Raw genomic sequence first — 24544 nt, 5'->3', positions numbered from 1 at the left:
ATTCCCAGATAAACAGCTTGTTGAGGAGTCACTGTTGTGGTTTGTGAACTCCTCACATTCCTGAGGGCAGAGAGCCTCCTCCCCACTTCACGCTTCAGCCGACTGCATGAAAGAGCTATCCTATACACCACACAGCTGTTCACAGAGCCAGGAGGGGTCAAGCAGAGCAGAGCATGCAAGTCTTTGCTGTGGGAAAACATGCATGACTATCAATAGCAACAGACAGTGGTCTAATAGGAAATCATGAAATTTTAGCTGATATGGATCTTAAAGTAAATAAACTTGTGCTTAATAACCTGCTTCCCTCTGTAGGAGCTCGGCTCACATTTCAGCAATGTGTAGAAAAGGGATTAAAGCTATCATACCTTTGATTGTGTGACAGAAATGGGTTTCACTAACCTGATTTGTTAGATCCCTCCTTTCTAAATAAAAGCCTCTGTAGCTGGTGAAATGTGCATTTTATTTCTTTTATTTGAGATTAATTACATTTTTATTATTAAAAAGGCCAATATCAGACATTTCCAGGTTTGGTACTTTGATGGAGGTTATGAGAGAGTTCAGAAAGAGCATGCTGGGCTAAAGTTTGTTCAGCTGGATCAGTGTCTGCTGACTAGAAGTGTTCAGTGCCCTACAAATTTCCCCCATGACCGAAAGTGATTTAGTATCTGCTATTCCATTTTCACTCAGCCAACCTCTGCTTTTTTTCTCCACTAGTGTCATTAACCCCCACCCCCCACTAGGAAAACAGTATCCAGAGTGGCTATCTTGTTTTATACTGAGTAATAACTGAGTCAGCACTGGAACAGCCAAGGTGCACGGCACAGCAATCAGCTCACAGGCAAAGCCAAGCATTAATGACTAGTTTCTTCTTTGCATTCCTGTCCAAGTTTTCACTCACCGCCTCTTTCAGTCAGCCACCACACTCCCTCCCTCTCTGTGTATCACACTCCACCTCACTCTGCCATTCCCCCGCTGTGCACTTCTCAAACAAATTACTCTCTATCGCTATCTCTGCAAGCGTGCCCTGTGGAGTCAGTTGTGTCCGTGTGTGGAAAAGTTGGAGCCGTGCCGTTTTAAAATGAGGAAAGAGAGCAGGTGGATTCGGTGGATCAAGTGGATTGTGATTGTGACAGTTTTGTTCGTGCTGGGCTTCTGCATAGGTAAGCTCGTAAAGCCAACCCTAGCTTTATCTGTATACTGATTGATATTGCCTGCGTGCTTTTCTGTTCCTTTTTAATGAAGTCTCTAATGCTATTGGGGGAACAACAGCATAGCTGTCCTGGTATTAATGAAGAAACCAGAGAGAGTTAATTAAATGACTTAAATAAATACACTGCTTAAGGAGATAAAGCTTTTTTTTGTTTTGTTTTTGTGAATTTGTCTAAAATGATTAATGTGAACTGTTAAAGTACTTAGTGCCCTTCGTGATGGCACAGTTTGAAGAGCTTGAGTGTCACCATACTGACAGATTTCACGTCTTTGTGCTCACAGCAGGTTAACACTCACTCCATAAACCCAACGAACCTTACAATATAACATTGGCAACCTTTTGTCAAGCACCAATACAACCAGTATAGTCCATCTATAGCCTTCTATTTCCTCTTTAAACTAACAATTTTAAACACATAACAGTGTGTGTGGTAACAATTCGCTTCTTAAGAGAAGTGATGCCGTTACAACTCACTCAATGCTTGTTTGTGCTCTATTTGTCTATGTGTAGGCTGGTTTGCAAAGCCTTCAAACACACAAAACCACACGGATTCCAGCCATTACCTGAAGGATTTTTTGGAGGAAATGAAGGCAGATAAGATCAGAGAACATCTCAGGTAAAAAGTGATCACCAGTATACTAAATCTGTTGTGTAAATCTGTTTTGCAGTGGTCTCTGTTGACTTTTTGACCCCCTCTGCTCCAATGTTTGTAGTCACACAGCAGTGCTAGTCATGGCGCTGACATCCCACTGACTCACCCAAATCTAACATGGTGTGCCAGGTGGTTTGTTGAGACCTCTGAGGACTCCAGCAAAGTGTACTGAAATCATGCTGGTTACTAAATACTTAGTTTTTTATTGTGAAGTCTAGTTTTGATCCAAAGAACCTGAAGGTGAACTATAGCAACATGAACTGTTTCAGTTGAGTGAAAACATCTGGGCATGTGCATCATGTTGCGTTCAAGTGAAATCATGTATCAGCCTTGAATGCATGTAATAATTTTCTTTACATTTATTTTTTATGTATTCAGTTCAAGGTGCTATTCTTCACATAACAGTGCCACTGTAACCATCAGCATCCTCTCCACAGGAAATTTACACAACTCCCTCACCTGGCAGGCACAGAGCAGAACCTGAAGTATGCGGAGCAGATCATGAAAGAGTGGCAGATGTTTGGAATAGACTCAGTGGAGATGGTGCCATATGATGTCCTCTTGTCCTATCCCAATGAGTCACAACCAAATTACATCTCAATTGTTGATCACCTTGGCAATGAGGTACAGTGTGCTGGAAAAATGTGTACTGAAAGTGCATGTTGATGCAACATTGATTCAAAAAGACAGCATGCAAATTGTTGTGCAACCTTTCTATATGATGCATACCTCCCCAAACCTCTACTTGTGTCTGGTGCAATATTTCTGTTTTTATAGCATTAGGATGGAAGTCATAGTCATTTCATTTCATAGTCTGTAAAACAACCATTTTCATGTCTTGTGTTCAGATAGTGGAACCACTTTGGATTCATTTGTACTTCACACAGTGGGACACATTTAGTGACACTAATCCATTTCACCACCTCAAGAATAAAAAGCCTCTTGTGATTTTCCCATGCATTTGAACGTTCAGACCTCTTACTACTTCTCACTGTATCTGGAGAGGTAACAAAGTTGCTGACTGCATGTAGAAAAGACACACAGTAACATATTACTTCAACCCCCCTCTCCTCTCCTCCCCCACCCTTCTGATAGTCTTCACCACAGAAATGCAAGACTTACTTGTTTGAGTCCAAGGTCCTTTTAAGGTCTCGGTGTGAGATAAACCTCTGTGAGTGTCTGATAATGATACAACACAGAAAAACAGTATTGGTGCACTGTTGTATATCAGCTGGTTTGGATGCATTAAGGAGTTTAAAAGCAATCAGAGCAGCTAAATGTCTGAAGCCTGGAAATTATTTCAGGAAGTCAGATTGAGCTTGTACGACAGAGGTGCTTCACACCATAACAAGCAGGAGTCGTGTGGTCCTGTGCTCTATATACATAAGGACCCAAAAGCGTCCAGTTTATACTGTCATCCTTTATTTTCTGCTGTTGGTGTATTTGCTTATGGTTTACATCAAAGGGAGGCTTCTGCTTCTGTGTTGGTTAACTCTGCTCTTTTTTAGATGCTTTGCAATCTAGTCCAGACAACCATTGTCGTGTGTTTTTACTTTTTGACAAGATCAAAGCTGAGTTCACAGCTGACCAGCTTCTGATGGAAGCGAGGAAAGAGTTTCCTCAGCTGTTCTAATCCAGTTTAGTTCAGCCTCGTCTGTCTTTACTCTCTCAGGTTTTTAACACTTCCTTGGCTGAGCCGGTTCCACAGGGTTATGAAGATATTTCCAACATCGTACCTCCATACAGTGCTTTTTCTGCCAAAGGACAGCCTGAGGTAAACAAACATGTGTACACACGAACAATTATAATATTAAAACAGGCACCCGAGGCCTTTGCTTCTCCTTTGTTTCTCTTCAGGGGGACCTGGTGTATGTCAACTATGGTCGCACAGAAGACTTTTCTCAGTTACAAAGGGAGATGGGCATCAATGTGACAGGGAAGATTGTCATTGTCAGATATGGAAAAATATTCAGAGGCAATAAGGTAAGAAAAGTGTTTTCCTGGTAAATTTCAAAATATGCCAAAAATGTTTAAATTTTCATTCATCTTTAAGCGATTAATGCACTCTGTCAGCGTCACATCAGTCATCTGATTATGTGATGACTGGTTGAGAAGAAACATGACACTTTTTCTTCAAAATAACCCACAGCTCCCTCTCTGCCTCTCACCCTGTCTGTCTGCCAGGTGAAGAACGCCGTGTTAGCCGGAGCAAAAGGGATCATTATGTTCTCAGACCCAGCAGATTACTGGGCTGATGGAATCCAGGTGGGAATTTTAAAAAGCCACGATGCAGTGACAATATCTACAAACAACTGCAATTAATTTGTGATTAACCTTTTCTTGAAATCACAGTCTGACCACTGGCACGTCAGGACAAAAATGTAAGAATTAGCATTTTAGAATTTGTTTACTTGCAGCCCTACCCCGACGGCTGGAACCTACCTGGCAGAGGAGTTCAGAGAGGAAATGTTCTCAACCTGAATGGAGCAGGAGACCCGCTCACACCAGGGTACCCTGCTAAAGGTGGGCGCTGCCATGCGCTAGAGTCTGTACTCTCATCATGAGCATGGATGTCATAGTAATTTGGGGCTTTTAATGATTTCTTTGAAGCACCTTTAATGACTTTAAAGAAGAAGAATTAGGTATACAAGTTTTAAGTGATCTTGAATTTTTCTCTAATTCACACAGTTACTCAAACTTTCACGTACAGGGTCAGAAGTATTTAATATATTAACTGTTGCGTAAGTTGGACCCTAACTAGAAACTTTTGGTAGCCATCAACAAGTTTCTGCCATATTTATGACTGGATAATTGACCACTCTCTTATCAGAACTGATCAAGTTCAGTTAAATTTGTTGTTTTTCTTGTATGGGCTATGCTTAAAGGCAGAGTCTGTGCCAAGAAATCAACCAATATCGAGCCAGAATTACACCAGAAAGTTGTTGATGGCCACCAAACGCATCTGGTTGAGGAACAACTTGCTAAGAAACATTTAACCAAATATTAGTGGGGATGTACAGTATATATACTTTTGACCCTATGTGTATAATTTGAGTTTATGATTAGATTAGATTAGAAAAATCCAAGATATTTTAAAACTTGTGCACATAGTTCTTTTTTGTTAACAGTTCAAAGAAATCATTCAAAGCCCCAAATTACCATAATATTTATGCCCATGAAGACTATAAGTAAACTTCTGACCACTATTCTACATAGAGTTTACCTAACAACATAGTTTCCTCTCCTGCAGAATACACCTACAGATTCAGCCCAGAGGATGGAGTAGGACTTCCCAAAATCCCTGTGCATCCAATTGGCTTCCACGACGCTTTTCGTCTTCTGAAGTATGAATTTTTTTTTTTCCATTTCAAACACTTGGTAATAATGACCAATTTATTAGAGCATTGTTTTCACTTTCACTTCCATCTGGAGTTTAAGGTAACAAATGATACATTTCACTGGAGGCCCCTGGATGACATTGCTAGTGAATTTGTAAATAATTTTTCATGTTACAGTAACATGGGAGGAGAGATTCCACCCAACAATTGGAAGGGAGCTCTGAACGTCTCCTATAGGATTGGTCCAGGCTTTACAGATGAATTTAAGAGCCAGTAAGTTCTTGTCTAAAGCTTAAATCCTTCACATTTTCATACTAAACCCCTTTCCTCTCCCGCTGGCTGTTCTTCCTCTGCCACTTCAGTCCAGTCTCCAGTCTGTTTTTAGTGTTTGTCTCTTCTTTTTGTTGCTCTTGTTCACATTCTGTGACCCAGTGGCATCAAGCCAACTGAAATACAATGGAGGCCTTTGTACCGCCTGTGTGTGAGAGACATAACTAAATGCACACAACAAATCAAATCAGCTGTTCCTAGCAGACCAAAATTTTGAGCTGCAGTTTAAAGTTGTTCTGAGGCCATTCATTATAAAACAAACTTAAATAATAGCATTTTGTGTGTGTTGAAACTTATACCCCAGGCATGATCCCCAGGTTTTTGCACCAGTAATTTCCTGTTAAATTATTTTGGTCTGTTTGTGTCTTAATACCTTTGCATGTATCACTCATTCCTCAATCTGCCTCTCTCAGGAAGGTGCGTATGAACATCCACACTAACAACCAGGTAACCAGAATCTACAACGTCATTGGAAAGATTAGAGGAGCTCAGGAGCCAGGTACCAGAAACCCTTCATTCTGCATCACACAATTAGCATTGACGTGCAGACCGCAGCGTGGATACACAAACAAATTCGATGTCTGCATACAGTACGATATATAGGAATGAAAATACAGCTTGACTTTTGTTTGTCTGTTCAGAGACATTAAAACAGTGACTTAGTGTCTTTTTTATTTAACATCTCTTGCTACATGTGCTGTTGGTGGGTTTGTGTAGACAGGTATGTGATTCTCGGAGGGCACCGCGATGCCTGGGTGTTTGGAGGAATCGATCCCATGTCTGGCGCAGCAGTGGTCCATGAAACTGTCAGGAGTGCTGGCAGGCTGCTAAGTACAGGTATGATTTTCCCAGTGAGTGAATGAAATAATTACTGTATTAATACTCAGGATTCATTGACATCTGTTTGTGTGTGTAGGCTGGAGGCCAAGGAGGACTATAATATTTGCCAGCTGGGATGCAGAGGAGTTTGGACTGCTGGGATCTACAGAATGGGCAGAGGTACCGTATATGCAAATGTACACACACTATATTTAAAACACACAGAATTATCTCACTTCACCCTTCTCGTCAGGATAATGCCAGGCTTCTGCAGGAGAGAGCTGTGGCCTACATCAATGCAGACTCTGCAATAGAGGGTGAGAATGCTTTTCTGTTGAAAAAATGACTTAGTGCCAGGTTGTTTCTGGTTTTATTTGTATGTGTAAATGTCTTTTTAAACTCCAGGTATGTACACTCTGAGGGTTGACTGCACTCCATCACTGCATACTTTGGTGTATGACATCACGAAGCAGGTGGACAGATTTAAACTACCACAGATCTGAGTATATGATGCTTGTCCAAGCATCTTCTTCTGTCGACCCTGAGGTCATCTGTTTTCATGTTTTGGAGCAGATACCCAGTCCAGAAGAAGGAGAAGAGGGAGTATCTCTGTATAAGAGCTGGCATAAGAGGGACAACTGGACAAATGACCGTGATGCACCCAGGTAGAAAGCTACAAAGTTAGACAAAATAGGATAATAAGCATTATTATTAATAAGCAACAGTAAAAAATGTTGCCATTTGGGCACATTGTGTAAGACGCACTAACCGGCCAGAACAGGTATAGCAAATAAATGCATTTAGGCATGTAGACAACCTTCCAAAGCTTAAGTAACTTTGAATGTGGTGTGTTTGTTGGTGTCAGATGGGCTGGTCTGAGTATTTCAGAAACTGCTGATATACTGGGATTTTCCCACACAACCATCTCTAGGGTTTACAGAGGATGGTCCCAAAAAGAGAAAATATGTACTGGGCAGCAGTTCTCTGGGAGAAAGTGCCTTGTTGATTGCAGGGATCAGAGGCGAATGACTGCTTCCAGCTGACAGGAAGGCTACAGTTACTCAGAGCACCATTTTTTACAACCAAGGTATGCACAAGATTCACAATAAATGAATTCTTAATAAAGAAGATGGTCTACGGCAGCAGAAGACCACACCAGATGTGAGTCATGTTAGCTAACAACATGGGGTCACCAAAACTGGACAGTAGAAGATTGGAAGAATGTTTGCTGGTCAGATGAGTCTAAATTTAGCTGTTTGGATGGATGGTAGGGTCAGAAGTTGGTATTAAAAACATGAAATCATGGCTTGATTTGGCCTTTTGTGAACATTTCAGGCTGGTGATGATGTAATTATGTGGGGGACATTATTTTTCGCTTTGGGCTCTTCAGTACCAACAGAGCATCGTTTAAACACCACAGTCTACCTGAGTATTGTTTCTGATCATGCTAATAAAAAAAGGGATTCTGACGGTTGATTCCAGAAAGATAACACTCCATGTTAGAAAGCAACTTTTTCTGAAGACAGAAGGTCAAACTGAGTACTTTGCAAAGTGTACCTTATAAAATGTCCAACGAGTGCATATGCATTCTACTTAAAAGCCGTATCTATTCAGTCTAGTCTTTTAGTGTTTGTAAGTTAGCTTTAACCTCCTAGGACCACATATGTGGACATCACATTTTTGGTTGTCTAGACCAAAATACTAAATTTTGCAGTACAAGGGCCTGATATCCATTTACGAGGACATTATGCTGCTTCTGTTTTATCAAAATTTAAAACAAATATCCTCATTTGTGGCTCTCATTTTTCTTAGAAACAAAAATCAGGTTAAAAAAATCTGCTGATTCTTTGTTTTTACATACATTGGGTCCCAATATGCCCAAATTAAAAAAAAAAATGCATGCCATGGAAGAGTTTGGGTCTTAGGAGGTTAAGTTAAATTTTGAATATGAGGCGTCTCACTCATTTTTCATTTATATGGCTCAATCCTGGTGTTTCGTAGGATCAGTAAACTTGGGTCAGGCAGTGATTTCGAGGCCTATTTTATCCGTCTGGGAATTGCTTCAGGCCGAGCTCGATACACCAAGAACACGGTGAGACATGCTGCACTCCCACATTTATCCATATAGTTATTTGTTTTTACCACAATTAAGGTACACTCAAAAAAATAACTCTTTAAATGAACATAAAAAAATCATGGAAAGAATTTCCACGTGATTAAATTGCTTTATTTTAGCATTATGCAATTCTGTTACTCCAACTTAATGCACTCAAGTTGGATCAACTTAATTAAAGATTGATGAATCAACGTATTTACTGCATTTTGATCCAATATATTTTAATAGTGTTGATCCAACTTAAAGAGTTTTGTTCCAACTCAATTCAGTAGGTTTTCTCCAACTAATTTACTAAATTTGGTCCCAGCTTAAGTTAATTGAGTTGAACCAACTCATACAAATTAAGTTATTCCAACACAAGTCTTTAATGCTAATAGAAAGCAATTTAATCACGTGGAAATTCTTTCCATGATTATTTTAAGTTAATTTAAAGAGTAATTTTTTGGAGCATTTAACAAAGTCTAGAGTCTGGTTAACATACATTTCACTATTACATCTAAAAGGTAAATAAAAATTTGTCATACACATCTTTTTGTTTTCTCCAATTTATTGAATTTATAGCAAATTTCACATAATGTATAAAGAATACATGAAATGCAAGTACAAGTTACATAACAGAAAAAAAGTAGTGGACAAAGTGGAAAGTTAACCTGTTAAAACAATTTTTTAACAACAATGAATGGCTGAAGCAGGTGATTTTTCGATGACCAATACAACTACTTTGAAGGTCAACAGATGCACTTTCAAAAAAGAAAATATCTGCAATTATTTTAGGTTCATGGTCCAGATACATGGTGTAGCTGTTGTAATGGGAACATTTCTCAACGAGAAAATAGTGTTTTGAGAACCTGTACTTTGTGTGCTGTTGGATAGTTCGTGTGCATCTAATTCCATAAGAATCTTCTGCAGGACCTCAAAGGTGTACCTGAGTTCCAGAGGGTAGCTCAGGTTCAGTGAATAGACCAGACCAAGCAACATTGTCACTGCAAAAACTACATTGCCCAACTCACCCATCACTTCCACCCCCTCTAGAACAATCACAACATCCTGAGGGTCATCGCCAGGCTCCGCACCCTCTGACCGAATGACACAGATTCCAAAGACTGTCTCTGCTATGGCAGTGGCGATGCTTTTTATCAACTTCCTGTGACAATAAAACAAACAAAAAAAAGATAATGATTTCTCACTAATGTCCATTGCAAACAGTTTTAAAAGTAAATATCTGTTTTACATTAATGTAAAATACCTAAAAGCTTTATTCATTCAAGCCTTATAATAATGTAAATGTAATCAAAAATGACTGCCCGATATTTTTCCTGACTCATGAGAAGTTCATTCAATACCTCAACAATGTCCTGTCTTTCAAAATCTTGTGATAGGGGTGACTGTGGCACAGGAGGTAGAGCAAGTTGTCTACTGGTTTAATCCCTGGCTTCTCTAATCTGATACTAAAACTATCAATGGGTAACATACTGAACCCCAAGTTGCTCCTGATACATCCATTGAAGTGTAAATGTTACATAAAAATCTTGTATGAATGTGTGTATGAATGAGGTTATTATAATGATATTATAATAATGATAGTATAAAACACTCAAGAATGGTGTGTGTAGTATCCAGTGAGAAACTTAAAGCTCTTACTTTTCCTATTTTAAAAGGTATTTTTTACAGCCACCGGTAATTTATAGGAAAACCCCATCCCCTGAAACTTTTTGTATGTAGTTCAAGCTTATCTTTGATCATCTCCTTAGTTAAGGATACAGGCAAGTTAACATACCAGGTAATTCTTCACCAGCTTCTCAGGATCTTCATTCAGGTACACGCAAAGACCTTTGGCGATGTATTCTCTTCTGATTTCAACAGCATCAGTCTTTATACACAGAGGGGGAAAAAAACAAATATATACGGAAATCCATCTCAACGACCTAGCAGTGGGATTAAAGAGCTTTTAGTTGAATTACCAGGAATTTGTGAGAAATACAGAGGCTATTGTTTTACGGTCTTAATCTTTTCAAATAGTATTTATGCATTTTAGACAAGTCTGTCATTTTAATATTGTTTTGTAATTTGTGTATTAATTTAATCATGCCATACCCCCAATTCAAGAAAGTTTAGATGATGTGTACATAAAATCAGAATGCAATGTTTTCTTGGTCTCAAAACTATATGTCACCTACAAATGAATATATTACATTTTTAACATGGGAATGTGATAATTTTTAAGAAAAATATTAGCTCACCATGAATTTGATGAACTGGCCTGCCAGCTCTCCAGACCTTTCACCACCTGATAAGATTAAACATTTATTATCTTTACAGGAGGGAACTGCAAGTCTCCAAGTTTATTAAGTAGAAAAATATTAAATTTCAAAAAAATTAAAAAACAGGAAAACATATCTGTTCATGTTTTGTCTTTCCTCCTCAGTGTACTAAAAACACATAAATTGTTAAATAAACCACTGTCCATCAGTTGCAACTTACAAACTTACAAATTTCAACAACCCACACGTAAAATGTAAATTTATCACAACAGTCTCTGTGGTAGAGCCAAACTAGCTTATGTGCAGAGGTTAAGTTATAAACAATATCTATATTTGGAGTAGCTAAGTCTTTCATATTAGGCTATCATGCTAGCATGACATTGTGCTATATTCTTGCACTAACGTGTTAGCTAGCTAGAATGGCATAAACAAACAGATTTTTTTTTTAAAAACAAAAAAACAAATGTGAATAAATAGAACTGAAAAGAATCGACAAACTAATGATACCTTTGTGCAAAAAGTATTTTCATCAAGATGGATGAAGATAGATTCACTCTTACCTTTCCAAGATGACCGTGAAGCAAACCATGTGCTTTCCTGCCTCTTGTTGTTTAGAATCTCACGTGATCTTGTGATATCGCGAGTCTTTAAGGCAGCTAACCACTCTTGTTAGATTTTATCATGTCATATCAACAAGAATAAATTTAAGAGGCGCTAAGTTGGTAAATTTCTTGTAGATCTTATATGATTTTATTACGTTCACCTTAGAAACATAAATTCATTGTGTTCAAATTACATGTTAGAGTGTTGTAAATGCAATAACCACCAAATTTCACTTTTTTGAGTGTATATGGCTATGTGCTTTTGCTGTATTCATAGTGTAAGCGTTTGTATATCCAGAGTTCTTTATATTTGCATTTTTATTTTCTACTACAATGTAAATCTACTGTGTTTTATTCAAGATCGATGTTATTGAAAGTTTGGCTTTACCAAAGGGTGGAGTATCTTAGTGAGAATAAGAGGTGACTGAAGGGTCTTTATTGTAGAGGTAAAGTAACTGTGAGCAAGCATGGACTCATGGTGAAGTATTTTATGTGTCTATTCAGAAAACAGAGCACTACAGTAGCTATCCAGTCTATCACAGTGTGTATGAAACCTTCGAGATCGTGGAGAAGTTCTACGACCCCTCGTTTAAGAGGCTTCAGGCGGTGGCCCAGGTGAGAGGTGCACTCATCTTCCTGTTGGCTGACTCCCAGCTGCTCCCTCTGGATGTTAATGAGTATGCAGATTCACTGAGGAAATATGCACAGAGCATAGCACAGCTGGCCCAGAAGAACTTAGTGGAAATGGAGACGTATAAGGTGTCATTTGGTGAGTTATGGTCACTGTTAATACAATAATGTCATGACCCAAAGATTGCAGAAGTGCTGTCACAGTATATGTGGTGCACACTTTTTAATTGTATCTATTTTCTCTAGATTCCCTCTTTTCTGCAGTCGAGAACTTCACTGTTGCAGCCAGGGATTTCCACGAGCGCCTTCAGACTCTCAACAAAGCGGAGTACGAATTGTGTTTAACGTGTTAAAAATTTCAGGCGTCTTAATCAAAAGCTTCACTATACTTTTCTGCATGTTTCTACTGTATACAGTCCTTGAAATGTGTCTTGAGACTTGACATGTAGTGAAATTCAGATGGAGGTGTAATAGTATTTTTTTGTATGTGCAGTCCTCTTCAGCTACGAATCATGAATGATCAGCTTATGTACTTGGAGAGAGCCTTTATAGACCCTCTGGGCTTACCTGGCAGACCTTTCTACAGGTTAGTTTCTCACAAACACACAAAAAACATTTTTCTATTTTTTTGCATTGTTTTACAGCTACACCTCAGTATACTGCCCATTAGTTAGCAGCATGGACTGAGTTAGCATTATTATGAGCAGTAAGATTGATCTAGATTAATTCATTTTTTTTAAATTTCACAAATTTTGCAAAACATGTCTGTAGCATTGTATTATTCTTTGAGAATACCTGGGCAGGTGGAGGCAATGCTCTGGGGAGGAGAGGAATGATGGGGAAGATTTAAGCATGTAGTGAAAGAGGACATGCAGTGAGGTGGTGTGACAGATGAGGATACTAGAGATGGAGGCAGAAGGAGGCAGATGATCTGCTGTTGTCACCCCTAAAGGGAGCAGCCAAAAGAAGATTTCTTAAAACTAATACATCACAAAGCAGTAGTCTATGCAGTAGCAACGTTTTTAAATTGCAGCTTCTCAAGATTGAGCAGCCTTGTTAGTGTTGTCACCACCTTACTGTGGCTGCTTAGAACAGAATGATTTATTTCTTTGGTTTACATTTACAAGGCATAACATGTGAAACTACGAAGCATTAAATTGAGAAAACAGCTATTATGAGAAAAGTGTAACAGTCATTGCATCTCATTGGGCTTTCTGGGATGTCCACTTCACCCTCTATTTCTGTGAATTTAAACATAGTGCAGCTCAGCTCTATGGTTTACCGATCCAGTCTCAAAGTACACTTTGGGATGGGCTCCTATGTCATATGAGTCTCCAATAAAACACTTGTGCTACTGGGTACCTCACAAGACAGATAATCTTTAAAACTGCTTCGTCTGTGGTCCTTGTCACTGAATATATTCTGTATCTATGCTGTACATTAGAAAATTTCACTCTTTTCTAAATGTGATATTTTAAACCCAAGACTAGCCAAGTTTACCTTGGTTTAGTCATCCTATGTGTGCATTTAACAGTAAAAAGAAAATGCTAAATGGCACAAATACTGTGTAGTAGTTTCTAGATTTTTTAGAAGTATTTATAAATTCTGTCATGTGATGTTTTCGTGCAGACAGCTGTCACTCTTTTTATAAACATTCATAATTATATTTTAATAATTACACGATAACTACAGTGTCCTTCAGACTCTTGGCTCCTGAAACAAATTTTAAATATTATTTTGATCCTTTTAAACTGTATGCATGACTGCTTCTCAGATTTATACATTTGAAAACACAGCTGACTGTGAGAGGCAGTAGATGTCAAGACTCTTGTCCTCTTTACTTGTTCCCACTCTTGAACTTCTTTTTTTCAAAAATAACACACATGTATTTCTCTTGAAATACCAGTGAGTGCATTCTCCTAACGATACACTTCCATTTAATTCATCTGTTCTATTTTCAGGCATGTGATTTTTGCTCCCAGCAGCCACAATAAATATGCAGGGGAGTCTTTCCCTGGGATCTATGATGCTTTATTTGACATTCAGAACTCAGCTGACCCAGCAAAGGCCTGGGAGGAAGTCAAGCGTCAGATCAGCATAGCAGCTTTCACTGTCCACGCTGCTGCCATGACCCTCACACCGCCTGCATGAAGACAATATAAAAATGTGTAATTAATTTGACAATTATAAGATCTCCAGTTCAACACACATGGGAATCCATGTTTATCTGGATGTTTTCCAGAACACCTAGACCTGCAGAACAATGTGAAATGCTTCATCAAAGCTTGAGAAATCTTTGTACTTTTTCAGGTTTCTGTTTTTTTAATGTTTTGTAATAATATTTGTGATTACAAGTCCACTCAACTCTTCACATGTGGGCACAAAGATCACTGATTTTAGTTATGCACGCAGATTTTTTTGACAAATTTACTCAAATGAAAGGTACACAGCAAAGTTTATTGCATGATAAAATGATCTCATGTTGTGGAAACACTGTCAAACATTTATCCTATGTTTAAAACGCTGAGCTGTCAAAGTTATGACATACAAGGGATGACATTACGAGGCAATGAAGCCCAGACATTCGAACAGTTGTAAAAAAAAAAAAAAAGCTTAAGTGACAATCAGGAAAAGTTACAGTGTAAAGGCAAAAATATGACAATAATTTCACAAATAATAATATAAAATATAATCCATACAGTTAGGGTGAATAAATCTGATACTGTGTTAACTGGAAACAACATTGGTGTTCTTACACTCATAAATATCTTTTGTGACTTCTTTGTGTGATTTTTGTATAAGGACACCTAAAGAGAATGCACAGAAATAACACATGAATTCCATATTGTGGAGGCTGACAACAACACATACTCATTAGAGAAAAATGTCTTGATGCATGCTCAATCATCCAGGTAAGGAAATCCGGTGGGAGAAACATTTTGAGTCACTTATCCAAGTGACTTGATAAGTGACTTATCAAGTCACTTGGATAAGTTTCGAGTCACTTATCCAAGTGACTTGAAATGTTTCTGCCACTGAAAACGCTAAATCCAGATGAACAGAATCAATCTTTTTGGGATTAGAGAAAAATATCAAAGAGATAACTTAAGACTAAAATTGATTCATCCATGTGGCTAGATAAATAAGCTGCCTAACCACAGTTATATCCCTTAAGCCTTGATTAAAGCTACAGTACATTGCCAGTGTTAGTGCAAGGTTTGAGGTTTCATCTGTTTACTTTTAATAAAAGGTCTGACATTAAACATTTGATTTAAAAGGAGGTCAAGTGAAAGAAATCAGATTTGCCACAGTGACACTACTGAAGGGAAGGACAGACACACAGGCGACAAAAGACTAAAGAGGGGAACAAGCTGGAAGTGAGCTCTGAGTGTCCTATGTGTGATTGGTGTCCTCCTGTTCCTGATTCTGTGGCAGGGAGGGCAGGTCCAGACGGGCCCATGTGATTGGTTCAGCCTTCTTAAGAGACACCTCCATCTTAGAAGCCAACAGGTTCACCGCACTGTTTTTTTTACCTCCACAGCCTGATAGGATCAAGAAAAGGGATGGCGTCTTTTAGGTTTTTAATTCTATTTTATATCGTTACTACCACTGGAGGGCGCCAAATGTGTAACTTTCCAAAAACATGTGCTGCTATATTAATATTAATCATTTAACAATAGTCAAAGTAAAATCAACAGTGATCATGCAATACAGCTTAATATTAAAGCACAAACAAAGTTTATAATGAAACACAAGGTGGTCACTTACCCCCCATAAAATGATCTTCTGTTCAAACTCTTTATCTCCTTCAAACATTACATGAATGTTCACCTGGGACAATCAGAGAATTACTTATTACCAACATTAGTCATAATTAGAGATATGATGGGGTGTATATGTGAGAGGTAGAACATGTCTTTGTGGTTTCTACCGTGGTGCTGTTGGCCTCGACATAACTGAGCTCTGGCAAGGAGTTCTTTGCATAGATGGAGATGATAACTTGACTGCCGGTCTGGTGCCAGTCAAATCTACACGGCATCACCGTCGTCCCCTGGAGATAGAGAGAGTCAGAGAAAGACAAGATGATCATCATCAGGAAACTATAACATTTGTTAACTTGAAAAATTTGCATTTCCTGTGAAAATGCAGTGTGGATGCTTTAAGCTGAAGCTGTCTGCAAAAACTAGCTGAAAAAGCTGAAAAGTTGCAGAAATTGTAAAAACTTTGCAGAAGCAAAAGAAGTTTGCTAAAATGGAATAATTTAGCAGAACTGCAATATCTTAGAGGAAACATAATACTTGGCAGAAATACAATAGCATAGCAGAACTTTGCAGAAATATTGTAACTTACCAGAAACATGATAACTTCTCAAAAATACAAGAATTTAGGAGAAATAGTGTAAGATAACAGAAATAATATATTTAGCCAAAAATACTTAAACATTACGGAAACACTATGATTTAGAAAAATAGTACAAGATAGCAGAAATACTGTGATTTACCAGAGACACTGTGATGAACTATGAATATTGTAATTTTAAATTAATACTATGTTTTAGCACAAATACTATAATTTGACAGAAATACGATCATTTGGCAGAAATACTGTTTCAGCACAAATACTCTGGTTTAGCACAAATATTATAACATAGCAGAAATACAATTATATAGCAGAAATGCTATATTTAGAAAGAAAAATATAATATAGTAGAAATAGTATGATTTAGCAGAAATACTGTATTTAGCACAAGTACCAAAAAGTAGCAGAAATACTATGATTTAGCAAAAATACTATGATTGAGCAGAAGTACTAAGATGTAGTAAAAGTACTTTGATTTAACAGAAATACAATTATGGAGGAGTAATACTTTAAAATGGGAGAAATATTGATACACACACACATACACAGAGCCTAAAGGGAAGAGTATTTGTGCCATGGAGTGTTAACAAGAATGTGAGGTCCATATTAGAATAGCTGGTAAAATCATAAAAGTTTGCAGAATTGTAATAAATGATGAATATGAATTACTGGTCTGTGACAGTGTATTAATTTGTAGGGAAAAAAAATGTTGACAAGGTGGAATCGAACCCACGACCTTTGGTTTGAAGACCCGTGTCATTACCAACTGCGCCACTGGGAAAGAGAGCGGGCATTTTGAAAAAATTGGACAATGAGCAGTAGTGATGGGATTTCCGGCTCTTTTTAGAGATCCGGCTCTTTCGGTTCGGCTCACTAAAAAGAGCCGGCTCTTTCAGCTCCGAACCGGCTCTTCAGGTTGTTTTGTTGCTTTAATTAATTTATTATTAACAATAATATAAAATTATGCACAAAAGGAATTACTAACGTAAAAACAAGTGGTTTTATTTATATATGTTTATATATAAATATATGCGGTGGCCCCTAGAGACAAAACACGTACAAACTCCAAAACACATTTCTAGCATGAACTGAACTTCCAAAGCAGAGCTACTAGATCACTTAAATGACACAATTGAAAGCATGTGTGTATTGTTTGTGTATTTATACACAGGCACTCATATATATATTCAAATAATTTAAAAAAAAGTTCATTTACCTGTTATTACCACACACCAAATCCGGTCGTTGGTACTTGCTGGCTTGTGTAGCCACAAGATAACAAAGGCTCAACACTGCGCCCAGCATCCTGGAGCACTTCTGTTGTCTTTTGTACGTGTTTTGAGTTTTTATGTGCTTCTGAGTTTTTATATGCTTCTGAGTTTTTACGTGCTTCGGAGTTTGTACGTGTTTTTACGTGTTTTGGAGTTTGTACGTGTTTTTACGTGTTTTGGAGTTTGTACATGCTTCAGAGTTCGTACGTGATTTGAAGTTTGTATGTGCTTTGTCTCTAGGGGCCACCGTAAATATACTTTTATTTATTCACTCCACATAAAATGTAATAAATAAATCATATAATACAAAAATCAACTATTCACATTTCAAGTTTTAACTATTTAAATTTTCAGCTTTTTCCTTTCACAAATTTAAAGTGAAAAGAACACAAAACACTGCAAACCACAACACAATTAAATATAAATTATAATATGAAAACTAAAAGAACATGCATATTCTCTGTCATATGGACCTGCATAAATAAACTTTCTCAATCCTTTATCATCTGCAACCGAAAATAGTTGTGGATGATTACTATACCTTTCTAATGTTGTTGTCCCTGCCTCTCTTTCTCTCTCTCTGGCTCTGTTCTTGTGCTACTGAGTGTAACTACCGCCCCTCCCCCCTCTGCCCAGCGTAAAGCACAAGGCTCGCTTGCAGAGTGAAGCGGAAAAAAAGTGCGAGAGAGAGGCTGAGAGAAAAAAAAAAAAAAAAACCCCACGTGACGGCTCGCGATAAGGAGCCGGCTCGCGTCGTTCACGTCAAAGAGTCGGCTCTAATAGCCATTTCGTTCGCGAACGACCCATCACTAATGAGCAGTCAGAATTAGATCGCGGTGAGAGGCGAAAAACGCTGTTTTTTGGAGTTACAAAACGTTGTGTAACCCAAAAACTAGGTGGATTGAAGCATAGTTCTTGTACTGGGTGAATCAGCGGACTTTGGTGTACTTTGACTGCGATTTTCATTTCTCTTTGTATCTCAGTCGCGGAGATATGACGAGAGAGGAAACGGAAGACCTCAGATATGATTGGCTGGCTGGGAAGCCGTGCAGGCCCTGATATGTGCATTTGAATGTCTGAGTCCTCACAGAGGATTGGCTCCCTGGGGACCTGGCAGAAATATATAGAAATACTATGTTAAGCACAAATCCTATAAAAAGCAGAAATACTATGTTAAGCACAAATCCTATAAAAAGCAGAAATACTATGTTAAGCACAAATCCTATAAAAAGCAGAAATACTATGTTGCCTCCACCTGCCCAGGTATTCTTTGAGAATACCTTTGCAAGTATTTTGGAGTTTCTACGTGCTTTGTCTCTAGGGGCCACCGTAAATTAAGTTCCATCTTACTATATCTTCCTTTATTTTTTTGTATAAGGGTAGGTAGTTCTGTTCAAATAATTTTGTAAGATCTTTCGGTAAATTTATGCCTAAATATTTAAAAGACTCCGTTTGCCATACCAGGGGATAACTACATTTTATTTCTTCTGGTGGGCTATAATTATATGAGAGTAGCTGGGTTTTACCTATATTAATTTTATAGCCTGATAATTGGCCGTATTGTTCAAATGATTGCATCAGTTTGGGTAAAGAATATGTTGGGTGTCCAAGGTAGACCAAAATGTCATCCGCATAGCAAGCCAGTTTATATTGCATCCCTTTGATAGAAATTCCCTTAATGTCTTCGTTTTGCCTAATGAATTGAGCTAGTGGTTCCAAGTATAATGCGAAAAGTAACGGTGACCATGCACAGCCCTGTCTAGTGCCCCTTTTTAGGGTAAAACTGTTAGATAGGCATCCATTAATTTTAATCCTGGCTGTAGGATTATCATATAGTGCTTGTATAGTTTTAATAATCGTATCATGAAAGCCAAATTTATATAATACCCTGTAAAGGAACTTCCAGTTGACGGAATCAAAGGCTTTTTCAGCGTCTACACTCATCACAATTGCTTTGATTTTATGTTTTTGTATATGGTCCATAATATGTAGTGTCTTTCGTATATTGTCCTGTGTTTGGCGTTGATGTATGAAACCAGTTTGGTCATTACATATCAATGTTGGTAGGAACTCTTCTAGCCGTTTGGCCATGATAGATGTGAAAAGTTTATAGTCCACATTAAGAACGGAGATTGGCCTGAAAGATCCACATTCCATTTTATCTTTGCCTTCTTTTGGTATAACTGAGATAATTGCCTCCTTCCAGCTGGGGGGCATTTGTGCCTTTTTCAAGACCCAATTCAATGTAGGCAATAAAACAGGTATCAGTTCCTTTTTAAATTCTTTATACCACTCTGCCGTGTAACCATCTGGTCCTGGTGATTTACTTAATTTAAGCCTATTAATTGCAGCTTTTAATTCTTCTTCAGTTATGTTCATTATCATTGTTTGATTTTGTTCTTCATCTAAAGTGGGTAAGTCTAGAGGGTTCAGGAAGCTATCAATCTGAGCTTCAGTCCCGCCAGGGGCTTCAGAGTATAGGGTTTTATAGAATCTTTCAAAGGCTTCCTGTATTTCATTTAATTTATTTTTTATCACTTTTGTACTTAGGTCCCTAATTTTATAAATTGTATTTTCCGCTGTCTTTTTTTTCCAATTTCCACGCCAATATTTTGGTAGATTTAATGCCACTTTCATAGTGTCTCTGTTTCAAAAACATTAAATCTTTCTTGATTTCTTGTGTGGCTAGATTGTTAATTTCATTCCTAATGTTTTTGATTTCCCTTAATATATCCTGTGCTGAGTCCCTTTTATGTCTTCTTTCTAGTTCCTTTAGTCTCTTATTCAACTCCTCTAGTTTTCTATTCTTATCTTTTTTCCTAAATGAAGTTATTGCTATAATTTTCCCTCTTAGTACCGCCTTCAAAGTATCCCATAGTATGGGAGGTGGTACTTCTCCGGTATCGTTGAACTCTAAGAAGAGACTAATTTCTGATTTAATTTGTGCCTTAAAAGGCAAATCATTCAACAGACTTGAGTTCAATTTCCATGTATTATTTTTTAACCGTAGGTTAAAATCAATGGATAAGTATATTGGTGCATGGTCACTTATATCTATCGTCCCAATTCCACAAGTATGTATTTTATCCTTATCTTTACTAAATGTTATGAAATAATCTATCCTTGTATAAAGAGAGTGTGGAGCAGAGTAGTAAGTATAGTCCCTTCTATTAGGAAAAAGGTCTCGCCATATGTCAATTAATCCTACCTCCTCAAAAAGTGCATTCACTTTGATATATGGGGATTTCCTATCATACGTTTTCCTGCTAGACGAGTCTAATTTTGGCTGTAGGTGTATATTTAAATCCCCTCCACAGATCAAAAGGCCTTCTGTTTCTGTTACCATAATATTAATAATCCTTTGGAAGAAACTAATATCACTCTCTGGCGGGGCATAAACATTTAAAAGGGTGATCAAATTCCCATCTATTTTTCCTTTTACTAGAATAAATCTGCCCTCTTTATCACCCATTTCAGATACTTTTTCAAAGTTTAATTTGCTTGAAATAAGGATTGCAACTCCTCTCCTATGTCCTGATTTGTATGAAGAAAAAAACAAATTAGTAAAACCCATTCTCTTTAATTTTACATGCTCCTTATCTGTCAAGTGGGTCTCCTGTAAGTAGACTATATGGGCTTGTTCTGCTTTCACTTTAGTTAGGATTTTAGTACGTTTAATTGGATTTAACAGCCCATTAACATTGAAAGATAGAAATTTTACTTTATCACTAGCCATATGTAATCAACGTATGTCCATGGAACAAATAAAATGAAACTTATCAGATCTACTCCCTAAACAAACAAAGATATCAAACATAAATAACAAGTACAGAAAAAAAGACTGTGGTTCCAAGGCTGGGGTCTCTAATAAGTGACCCTGGGTAGAGCTAGAAAAAGCGTCTAGCTGTGAGGGAAAGCCTCTCCCATATATGGGCTGAGGGCCCCCGCCATGGCACTTGAGGCGGAAGAAAACAAAGTCGTTGTTCATTACACGGAAAGTGTGTCTTTATGCATCCCTCGCTTATATCTATATAATCTCATCCAATTGGGGTAGAGATATACACACAAACATCTTGAAATATATATAACACTGCGTATTTTTACCTCATTTTAAAGCCCAACAGTACTTATAACTCCTCTGACGAGGGTATGATCTGTCTTCTGAAGGTTCGCAGTCTCGCCCTGATATCTTTCTCTCGCTCGTCGTCTGTCCCTCGCTGAGTTGATCCTCTCATTGTTTCCCAGGCGGTACGGGACAGCTGCTCAACCAGACTCTCCTTCGATGTAGTCACATTAACTGGAAGCCCTCTGTCCTTCATGTCTGTAGTCGCCTCCTCCGCCGTCTGACACAGACATGTTCCATCCTCATAAAACACTCGTAGTTTTGCCAGGAACGGAGTATGGAAGCGGATATTTTTCTGCTTTAACACCCGCTTCGCCTCTACGTACTCCTTTCTCTTCTGCAGTACTACTGGAGGGTAATCATGGTCAAAGAATATTAATTTCCCATTCAGAAAAACTTTCTTCTTTTCCCAAGCTCTACGTAGGATCTCTTCTTTAACCCTATAGCGGAGAAATTTGACTATTATTGATCGCGTTTTATCTTGCCTGTCTCCGGCGGGTCTTGATGCCAACGCCCGGTGTGCTCTCTCGATGCCAAACTCCACAGTAGGTGGAGCACGCAGCTTGGCCTTCTTATGCAACAGGTCATACACCTAAATAAAAATAAATGTCTAGTTTGCTATATGGATTAATTGAACACGTGGATTCAATAGATATCTTCTGAGTGAAGGGTGTTCCCTTCACGTCTTCCTACCTTGCCGTTGTAAATCTCAAAGAAGCTGACGTAGGCAGAGAGATCCAAATTAGCATACCTCCTGTGGTGGAGGTAGGCAAAAACATCCTGGGCTAGAAGTGAATAGACTCAAATTATGACAAAGTCTGTTTTTTTGTACAAAATCCAGTTGTTTCATTTAAGGTCCTACCTGCTAATGCGTAGATGCCTTTAGCACTGTTCTGCTGCTTCCCTGTGAAATCACCTCCCATTGTCTTAAAAACAAATAAAGACTGAATAAATTCCACATTTGCAAAATTGTGCTTCAACCCCCCCCCCCCCAAAAAAACATCAATCTCCTTTTTATTAATCTCTACAATACACAAGAGTATCGGAGTTAGTGTATAAACATGGCAACTGTTTTCTCTCCCTTAATTACTCCTTTATATTCAGATGATAGAATAGAGAATCTACAAATTATTCCTGACCTACCCTGCTTGTTAAAGGGCCGCTTGCGAACGCACACACAAATCCTTTGGGGCTCAATCTTAAAAAAGGCAAGAGATGTGCAGAGAAATGACTGTGCTACAGTTTGCAAAGCTACAATAAAACTTTCTGGATGGAACATTGTAAGTCCATGTTCAAACCTACCGTTTCAGTAGTTGATAAGGGTGTGATTTCCAAAGTCGCTCTGAAATCCTGAATCATCTCAAAGAACTTCTGGTTGGCCCGGGAACCTTCCAGAAACTATAAAGACAAGCAAACAAAAGGTACTGTAACAAAATGAGGAGTAGTTTTGCTCATGTTTAAAACAATTTACATTATAAAATAAAAAAATAAAAAAAGAATAATGGTTGAAGAAATCTTTCACCTTTCCCCTCTTGGTTTGCATATCTGGGGGCTTTATAACACAAGAGAGCCTTTTATTGCCTTTGTTCAACTCCATGGGAGCCACAGATTTCCTCCTGCCTGAAATGTGAAAAAACAAACAAACAATATACACACTTAACACACACACACACACAGAAATAAATAAATGAGATGTTAACACCTAATACCAATAAAATGGGTTACATACCTCTAACTGTGGATGGAGGAGGCATTTTCTCATCATTTTGCTTTATTTATTTATTTATTTATTTTTTAAACTTTTTATTTTCCTTTTTTAAATTGAAAATGAACAACAAACAAACAGAAACAAACAATAAAAGACATTTACAGTTATGGGACAGAGTATCATCAACTAGCCAAAGCTTGACTGGTCATTATGACCAAAAAAAAAAAAAAAAAATTCTCAGGAACACACTCTAGTATCTTTATCTTTCAAAAATAGCCTCAACCATCTGAGGACCGAACACAGAAAATACGGGCGTATTAATAATAATAATAAAAAATAATAATTATAATAGTAACAGTATTGGTAATTACAGAAATTTAAAACAAAAAAAAAAAAAAAAAGGAAAAAAAAGAAAAACATATCGTGTGAACCCCTCCCACCATCCCCCCACCCCTTTACCCCTGTATAGCTCTCAACTTCATCACATTCGTGTATCCAAACAGCCCATATTTACACCCGTCTATACACAAGAATCAGCACAACATTTAAGAACTCTGATCAGAAGGGCCTAACCAAGGATCAATTCAGGGTAAACCCAGAGGAATTTACATCATCTCTATATTCTGTCAAGTCCAAAGACGGTAATACTGAAAGAAATGGTCCCCAAATTTTTTTAAAGGTTCCGTATTTCCCTTTTACACTATGCGATATCTTCTCAGGTGTACAGTAGGATGCTAACTCATTAATCCAATATCTCAGTGTTGGAAAATTTTCAGATTTCCAATGTGTCAGAATACATTTTTTAACTGCAGTACTTGCAAGTAAAATAAAATATTTCTTGTGGTAATCCACGTTTATAGAATCTATGTCACCTAAAATCCATAGTTTTGGGTCCATTTCGACTTGGATCCCAATCACCCTTGAAATTATTTCAGTAGTCCGTCTCCAGAACTCCTCTATTACTGGGCAATTCCACAGCATATGAAGGAGATCACCATCTATCACTTTACATCTCAAACATTTGGGAGAGTAATTAATATCAATTTTATGTAATCTGTAAGGTGTATAATATGTCCTGTGGAATATATTAAATTGCATTTGTCTATGATTTGTGGAAATTAACAT

The 24544-nt window shown here is 37.8% G+C and overlaps 2 protein-coding genes and 1 long non-coding RNA gene across 5 annotated transcripts; 1 reads left to right on the top strand and 2 right to left on the bottom strand.

Moving 5' to 3' along the window:
- Window positions 1-951: 951 nt before the first annotated feature.
- Window positions 952-14415, top strand: naalad2 (N-acetylated alpha-linked acidic dipeptidase 2). The gene is made up of 20 exons (XM_085429866.1): window positions 952-1160; window positions 1721-1826; window positions 2300-2486; window positions 3535-3636; window positions 3720-3845; window positions 4047-4127; window positions 4280-4385; window positions 5113-5206; window positions 5378-5473; window positions 5944-6029; window positions 6248-6367; window positions 6447-6529; window positions 6603-6666; window positions 6755-6822; window positions 6923-7014; window positions 8351-8441; window positions 11833-12097; window positions 12205-12286; window positions 12452-12544; window positions 13920-14415. Exons 1-20 carry the CDS (start codon window positions 1079-1081, stop codon window positions 14107-14109), a joined length of 2214 nt encoding a protein of 737 aa, XP_085285992.1. The 5' UTR covers window positions 952-1078; the 3' UTR covers window positions 14110-14415.
- On the bottom strand, window positions 8750-11839 carry LOC146693889 (uncharacterized). 3 transcript variants are annotated; one of them, XR_014914827.1, is made up of 4 exons: window positions 11287-11839; window positions 10706-10894; window positions 10243-10335; window positions 8750-9609 (listed from the first exon to the last, which is right to left on the bottom strand). It is a non-coding gene; the product is annotated as an uncharacterized LOC146693889 (long non-coding RNA). The 3 variants fall into 3 exon arrangements; XR_014914828.1 differs by having other exon boundaries at window positions 10706-10752; XR_014914826.1 differs by having other exon boundaries at window positions 10706-11839.
- Window positions 14397-23530, bottom strand: LOC146693887 (uncharacterized). Its single transcript, XM_085429867.1, has 9 exons — window positions 23234-23530; window positions 23014-23109; window positions 22855-22909; window positions 22574-22637; window positions 22405-22496; window positions 21693-22303; window positions 15890-16009; window positions 15727-15789; window positions 14397-15500 (listed from the first exon to the last, which is right to left on the bottom strand). Exons 4-6 carry the CDS (start codon window positions 22632-22634, stop codon window positions 21716-21718), a joined length of 741 nt encoding a protein of 246 aa, XP_085285993.1. The 5' UTR covers window positions 22635-22637; window positions 22855-22909; window positions 23014-23109; window positions 23234-23530; the 3' UTR covers window positions 14397-15500; window positions 15727-15789; window positions 15890-16009; window positions 21693-21715.
- Window positions 23531-24544: the final 1014 nt, after the last annotated feature.

This window comes from Copadichromis virginalis, linkage group LG14 (assembly GCF_057382275.1).
Source record: "Copadichromis virginalis isolate Kocher_CV1m ecotype Utaka linkage group LG14, C_Virginalis_male_GT1.1, whole genome shotgun sequence".
Classification (NCBI taxonomy): domain Eukaryota; kingdom Metazoa; phylum Chordata; class Actinopteri; order Cichliformes; family Cichlidae; genus Copadichromis; species Copadichromis virginalis.
Note: the sequence above shows the minus strand (reverse complement) of the source record. Positions and strands in the feature narration are given on the sequence as shown.

Bases quoted from the DNA above. Each gene is read 5' to 3' on its own strand.
- LOC146693887 (XM_085429867.1), bottom strand. From the start codon at position 22,634: ATGGGAGGTGATTTCACAGGGAAGCAGCAGAACAGTGCTAAAGGCATC. The intron at 22,497-22,573 runs GTAGGACCTTAA...ATTCACTTCTAG, and splicing joins AGGCATCTACGCATTAGCAG to CCCAGGATGTTTTTGCCTAC. The intron at 22,304-22,404 runs GTAGGAAGACGT...ATTTTTATTTAG, and splicing joins TTGAGATTTACAACGGCAAG to GTGTATGACCTGTTGCATAA.
- naalad2 (XM_085429866.1), top strand. From the start codon at position 1,079: ATGAGGAAAGAGAGCAGGTGGATTCGGTGGATCAAGTGGATTGTGATT. The intron at 5,207-5,377 runs GTATGAATTTTT...TTCATGTTACAG, and splicing joins GACGCTTTTCGTCTTCTGAA to TAACATGGGAGGAGAGATTC. The intron at 7,015-8,350 runs GTAGAAAGCTAC...GGTGTTTCGTAG, and splicing joins AATGACCGTGATGCACCCAG to GATCAGTAAACTTGGGTCAG.